The sequence below is a fragment of the Danio rerio genome, chromosome 19, assembly GCF_052040795.2.
Source record: "Danio rerio strain M-AB ecotype USA chromosome 19, GRCz13ab, whole genome shotgun sequence".
Lineage (NCBI taxonomy): Eukaryota > Metazoa > Chordata > Actinopteri > Cypriniformes > Danionidae > Danio > Danio rerio.
This window is the reverse complement of record NC_141039.2, coordinates 50,630,001-50,637,500: the sequence shown is the minus strand read 5'-3', so window position 1 is coordinate 50,637,500 and position 7,500 is coordinate 50,630,001. Positions and strand designations below refer to the sequence as shown.

Genomic DNA, 7,500 nt, shown 5'->3' with positions numbered 1-7,500 from the left:
GGAGAACATGCAAACTCCACACAGAAATGACTACTGACCCAGCCAGGACTCGAACCAGTGACATTCTTGCTGTTAGGCCACAGTGCTGACCACTGAGCCACAGTGTCACTCTGTGTATCATTATATGCAGAAAGTAATATGTGAATGTTCAGTGGAGCAGCAGCAGTGAGGCATTACTCACATCCAACATAAACTAACTAACTAACTAACTAACTAACTAACTAACTAACTAACTAACTAACTAACTAACTAACTAACTAACTACTAACTAACTAACTAACTAACTAACTAACTAACTAACTAACTAATTAGGAAACTAGCTAACTAACTAACCAATCAACTAACTAAATAACAAACTAAATAGCTAGCTTACTAACGTACTAACTAACCAACTAAATAACTAACCAACTAACTAACTAAACAACCAACCAACCAAATAACTAACTAACTAAACGAACTAATTAATTAACTAACTAAACTAATTAACCAACCAACCAAACTAACTAACTAACTGACCGACTAACTAACTAACTAACTAACCAACTAACTAACCAACCAACCAACCAACTAAATAACCAACCAACTAAATAACCAACTAATCAACCAACTAACTAACCAACCAACCAACCAACCAACCAACCAACCAACCAACCAATCAACCAAATAACCAACTAATTAAACTAAATAACTAATTAATTAACTAGCTAAACTAATTAACCAACCAACCAACCAACCAACCAACCAACTAACTAAACCAACTAACTAACTAACTAACTAACTAACTAACTAACTAACCGACCGACCGACCAACTAAATAACTCAGTAACTAACTAACTCAATAAATAACTAACCAATTAAATAAATAACTAAATAAATAAATAAATAAATGAGCAGGTTATGGTTATGGTTATACAGTTATGGTACAAAGCTCCTCTAAAGTGGTAAATGATGCATGATCAGAGGCCTGTAATTTGAATGATTTTTTGATTGTCAGTACTGGTGTCACCTGTTAACAGGCAAGCTTTTGCCATCTGTAACGACTTTCTCTGCATTATCGCACAGGGTAAACAAGCCCTACCATCATAAACACTGCACCTCATTCCCTCTGTTTGGTTTCTGGCCAATGTCCCACATCATCAGGACAGAAATGTGTGGAAAAATTGACATGTAAACAGGTAATGTGTGTGCACGTCAACACTGACGAGTGTGTCTCACCGCCTGCAGATGTTTGTTGCGGAGCAGAACAAGCTGACCATGGCATTCCTGGATCAGTGTGCAGTCAGAGAGAGCTTCCAGCAGCGCCTCACCGAGCTCTACAACTACCCCAAATACAGCTGTCCATACAAGAGAGGAGACAGGTGCACATGTCAATCCACACATCAATCCACGTTAATGCACATATCAATGCACATATCAATGCACATGTCAATCTATGTTAATGCACATATAAATGTACATATAGTTGCACATACCAATGTACTTATAAATGCACTTCAATGCACATATCAATACATATGTCAATGCCCATGTCAATGCATGTCAAGGCACATTTCGATGCACATATCAATGCATGTTAATGCACATCAATGCACATGTCAATACACATCAATGCACGTCAATGTGTGTCAGTACATATATCAATGCATGTCAATGGAGATAATGCACATATAATATGATGCTGCAGCCCAGTGTTGGGTTAAAGAGTTACAGATTACAGTTACTGTAATTAAATGACTGATCCACTGAAAAAACAAACAACCTGCAATTTAATTACAGCTACTTTAAATGTTCTTGAGTTAAATACTGTATCAATAAATTAGGAAACACTGAATAATTGATATTTTGGTAATTCAATTCTATATTGCAGATTATATTTAATTAATGCTATTTTTCAACGGTGTGTTTACTGGCCAGAGTGCGATGGAGGGATGGATGGATGGATGGAGGGATGGATGGACAGATACAGTAGATATATACAGTAAATAGACAGACAGACAGATACATACAAAAGATAAATGGATGGATGGATGGATGGATGGATTAATGAATGGATGGATGGATGGATGGATGGATGGATGGATTAATGGATGGATGGATGGATGGATGGATGGATGGATGGATGGATGGATTAATGGATGGATGGATGGATGGATGGATGGATGGATGGATGGATGGATGGATTAATGGATGGATGGATGGATGGATGGACGATGGGACGGACGGACAGATACAGTAGATACAGTAGATAGATAGATAGATAGATAGATAGATAGATAGATAGATAGATAGATAGATAGATAGATAGATAGATAGATAGATAGATAGACAGACAGATTGATGGACAAATAGATGGAGGGATGGATGGACAGATACAGTAGATGGATGGAAGAATGGATGGATAGGTGGATGGATGGATGGATAGGTGGATGGATGGATGGATGGATGGACGGACAGACAGACACAGTAGATAGACAGACAGAAAGACAGACAGTCAGATACTTAAGGAAGATGGATGGATGGATGGATGGATGGAGGGACAGATGGAGGGACGGATGGACAGATACAGTAGATGGATGAATGGATGGATGGATGGATGGGTAGGTAGATGGGTGGATGGATGGATGGATGGATATGGATAGATAGATAGATAGATAGATAGATAGATAGATAGATAGATAGATAGATAGATAGATAGATAGATAGATAGATAGATAGATAGATAGATAGATAGATAGATAGATAGATAGATAGATAGATAGATAGAAAAACAAATAGAACAAAACAGTGGTCATGTGACCATTTAATGATGAATATACACCTGAGATATCTCAGGAGGAAGCTGAAGCTAATATGTGAGTTCACAGGAGTTCAGGTCAGGCAACAGTAAAGTTTCATGTAAAACTCCTGAATTGTTTTCAGCCTTTTAAATGTCAAAGGCCTCAGTAAATGTGACTCTTTACACAAGGAATTTCCTCAGAAGTAAAGTACACTTATAGAGTACAAATCTACAGCCTTAATTAATCATTCATTTCTGCTGCAGGTATTTTTACTTCCACAATGAAGGTCTGCAGAACCAGGACGTTCTGTACGTGCAGGACTCTTTAAACAGCCCAGCCAGCGTGTTCTTTGACCCAAACGCTCTCTCTGAGGACGGGACTGTGGCTCTCAAGAGTAAGTGTGAACAGCTGATTTTTCACGCAAAGACACACACACACACACACACACACACACACACACACACACACACACACACACACACACACACACACACACACACACACACCTGTCATGTAAAGCTGCTTGTATTGTTCTCCACTTTCTCCTCTTCGTGTCCTGACAGGCTTCATTCCTGCTCAAAAACACACAGAAGACCAATTACAAGACCAACAGCCGCCATTTAAAGAGTAATGACCATAAATGAGCCCTTAAACACTGTTTCAGGAAATACAATAATTAAACAAAAAACCTAAAACAACTTCCCGAGTGCTGTTAAATAGAGAATTTCTAATCATAATAGTGTTAATAACTCATCTCTAATAACTGATGTATTTTCTGTTTGCCATGATGACAGTAAATAATGTTAGACTAGATGTGACTAAAGGCTTCACTAGGGTAATTAGGTAAGGGATTGGACAATAGTTGTTTGTTTTGTGGTTGTAAAACAATTAACCTTTGCTTTTAAACAAATAAAACAGGGGCAAACGCCGTGGTCTGAGTGTACATGTGAGAGTTCCTCTGCCGGAAATCTGAAACCGCAAGATTTGCATGAATGGGAAATCACTACTTTCCCTTGTCAGTCTTTTTTCCAGGATCTGCAGTTAAGTAATTTACAGACGTGTTTGTTGAACAGGTTTAGAGTTGAGCTTGAGGGCCTGTGTGTCACATTTACTGCTGTAATCTCTGTACCTGAGTGTTCACTGCTTACCGTACACTCATGCATATTCAGTGCTTAGCAGAAATGACCACACCCCCTTTATGAAAATTAATATTTACATCCATTTCCAAGTGAATATAGCTAATATGTTTGATGCATTTAAACAAATCAGATTTATTAAACACAAGAACTACAGTAATTGATCTGCAGTGATAATTCTAGTTGCTACGGTAACACAACAACTATATTAATTGATCTGCAGTAATGATTCTATGGTTGCTATGGTAACGCAACAACTATATTAATTGATCTGCAGTAATGATTCTATGGTTGCTACGGTAACACAACAACTATATTAATTGATCTGCAGTAATGATTCTATGGTTGCTATGGTAACGCAACAACTATATTAATTGATCTGCAGTAATGATTCTATGGTTGCTATGGTAACGCAACAACTATATTAATTGATCTGCAGTAATGATTCTATGGTTACTATGGTAACGCAACAACTATAGTAATTGATCTGCTGTGGTGATTCTACAGTTGCTATGGTAATACAACAACTATGGTAACTGATCTGCTGTGGTGTGGTAACAGTTGCTATGGTAACACAAGAACTACAGTAATTGATCTGTTGTGGTGATTCTGCAGTCGCTATGGTAACACAACATCTATAGTAGTTGATCTGCAATGATGATTCTACAGTTGCTATGGAAACACAACTATAGTAATTGATCTGATGTGGTGATTCTACAGTTGCTATGGTAACACCACAATTATAGTAATTGATCTGCAATAATGATTCTATAGTTGCTATAGTAACAACGCCTGTAGTAGTTGATTTGTTGTGGTGATTCTACAGTTGCTATGGTAACACAAAAACTATAGTAATATAAAGAAATGACCCGATACTGTAGTTCTTCATCTATAGAGTATATTATACTACAATACTGAGTTAACTGTAGTAAAAATCACAGTATACTACAGTATTTATTACAGTAATCATTTCACCATAGTACAGTGTGCTGGAGCATTCATTAACAAAGATATGTAAATACTTCGATATATACTTTACTATTGTTCGCAATAGTAATGTTAGTGCATTAGTATTTACTATGGTATTTACAGTATTTGCAATATTTTACTATGGTATTAACAGAATTTCAACAGAAGTTTCTATTTTTTTATTTTACTCGATTTCTCCAGTTTTTTTTTAAGATGTTAGTTGAGCAGTTCTGTCTTTTGTACTGACTAATGTAATGTATCTGCACTCATATATTACTGTAAAGCATCATGGAGAAATTATTCATTTAAGAGACAGATATCTGATGTGCACATGAAATAACTTGTGTACATCTGACAGTGAACTCAACTCTATTTAAGAGGCCGTCTTTCCTCATTTTTGTCTGTCGTTCCTTTGATCTCCTTCACAGCACGCTCTCTGTCAATCACTGTCAGCTTTGCATAGTTGCAGACTGTCTTCATGTTGATTTAGGAGCTGTTTAATGTGTTGTTTATTTCTGCTGTTGAATGATGACATGCGTAGGCAGATCTTTTCTGTTGCAATTTATTTCTTCTTTTTCAAGATTTGATTAAGATTTCATGCGGTATAATAATTAATTAAATAATTAAAAATAATTAAAAATTAAATATTAAATATATTTGTGCATTGCTTTGAGTGTGTCAATGTTTCCCAGAGATGGGTTGCGGCTGGAAGGGCATCCGCTGTGTAAAAACTTGCTGGATAAGTTGGCGGTTCATTCCGCTGTGGCGACCCCAGATTATTAAAGGAACTAAGCCGACAAGAAAATGAATGAATGAATGAATAATAATAATAATAATAATGATAATAATAATAAAAATAATACTTATAATAATAATAATAATAATAATAATAAAAATAATACTTTTAATAATAATAATAATAATAATAATAATACTTATAATAATAATAATAATAATAATAATAATAATAAAATAATAATAATAATAATAATAATAATAATACTTATAATAATAATAATAATAATAATAATAATACTTATAATAATAATAATAATAATAATAATAATAATAATAATAATAATACTTATAATAATAATAATAATAATAATAATAATAATAATAAAAATAATACTTATAATAATAATAATAATACTTATAAAAATTAATAATAATAATAATAATAATACAAATAATACTTATAATAATAATAATACTAATAATAATAATAATAATAATACTTATAATAATAATGATGATGATAATAATAATAATAATAATAATAATAATAATAATAATAACAAAAATACAAATAATGATAATAATGGGTGTTTCCCAGTGATGGGTTGCATCTGGAAAGGCATCTGCTGCATAAAACATATGGTGGATTAGTTGTAGGTTCATTCCGTTGTGTCGACCCCTGATTATTAAAAGGACTGAACCGAAAAGAAAATGAATGAATTAAATACTAGCCCTGCCTGTGTTTTCAGTGGGTCGCCTGTCGGAGGACTGTGAGTATTTCGCGTACGGCCTGAGCAGCGCTGGATCTGACTGGGTCACGGTGCGTTTTCTGAAGGCAGATGATCTCAGTGAACTGCCGGATGTGCTGGAGAGAGTGAAGTTCAGCTGTCTGACCTGGACACACGACGCTAAGGGCATCTTCTACAACTGCTACCCGCGCCAGGACGGAAAAGCCGACGGTACGATTAACTACTGCACACTAATAAAGCCTTTTCTTCTGCAGGGCTGCTGAGTGCTTGATTCTGATTGGCTGATGGACATTCATATAATCTAAATTATGCGTTTGTCCATTCCAGGCACTGAGACCACGACAAACCTCAACCAGAAGCTCTTCTACCATGTGATCGGAAGCAGCCAATCAGAGGACGTCCTGGTGGCAGAGTTTCCTGACAACCCCAAATGGCACAGCAGCCTGACGGTAAGAGCAGACACACAAGCGGCGCTGGACACGTCACACAACACGGAGAATATTAGAAACATGTTGAAGAAAGTAACTCAGCTAAATTAAGCCTTCTCCTTTCTGCTGAGTGCTTCTGCTTTTCTCCTGCTTTGTGTGTGTGTGTGTGTGTAGGTCTCTGATGACGGCCGGTACGCTGTGCTCTCCATCACTGAAGGCTGTGAGCCGGTCAATCGTCTGTGGTACTGTGACCTCCAGCAGCTGCCCAACGGCATCACAGGTCTGTCTACAAACACACACACACACACACACACACACACACACACACACACACACACACACACGCGCACACACACGCACACACACACACGCATGCCCAACAAGAACAATTACGCAAGCAAACAAGCAAAACACACAAACAAGCAAACATGAACATAGACAAATCTGCAGATGAGCACACACACACACACTCACACACACTCACACATACACTAATGAATAACAAGAAAAACAAAAGTATGCAAACATATTATCACACACACCCATGCATACACACAAACACACTAACACAAGCAAGCAATTAAACAAACAAACAAACAAACAAACAAACACACACACACACACACACACACACACACACACACACACACACACACACATATGAATACAAACAAACCACACAAACACACACTCACACAAACAC

The 7,500-nt window shown here is 36.3% G+C and overlaps 1 protein-coding gene across 2 annotated transcripts in view; it reads left to right on the top strand.

Moving 5' to 3' along the window:
• LOC101886774 (prolyl endopeptidase) overlaps nt 1–7,500 on the top strand; it is a 23,615-nt gene that overhangs the window by 6,488 nt on the left and 9,627 nt on the right. For both annotated transcript variants that reach the window (XM_087296085.1, XM_087296084.1), the window contains exons 3-7: nt 1,225–1,358; nt 3,041–3,171; nt 6,370–6,579; nt 6,697–6,818; nt 6,972–7,077. In XM_087296085.1, coding sequence (XP_087152211.1) covers nt 1,225–1,358; nt 3,041–3,171; nt 6,370–6,579; nt 6,697–6,818; nt 6,972–7,077 — 703 coding nt within the window. The remainder of the gene's footprint in view (nt 1–1,224; nt 1,359–3,040; nt 3,172–6,369; nt 6,580–6,696; nt 6,819–6,971; nt 7,078–7,500) is intronic.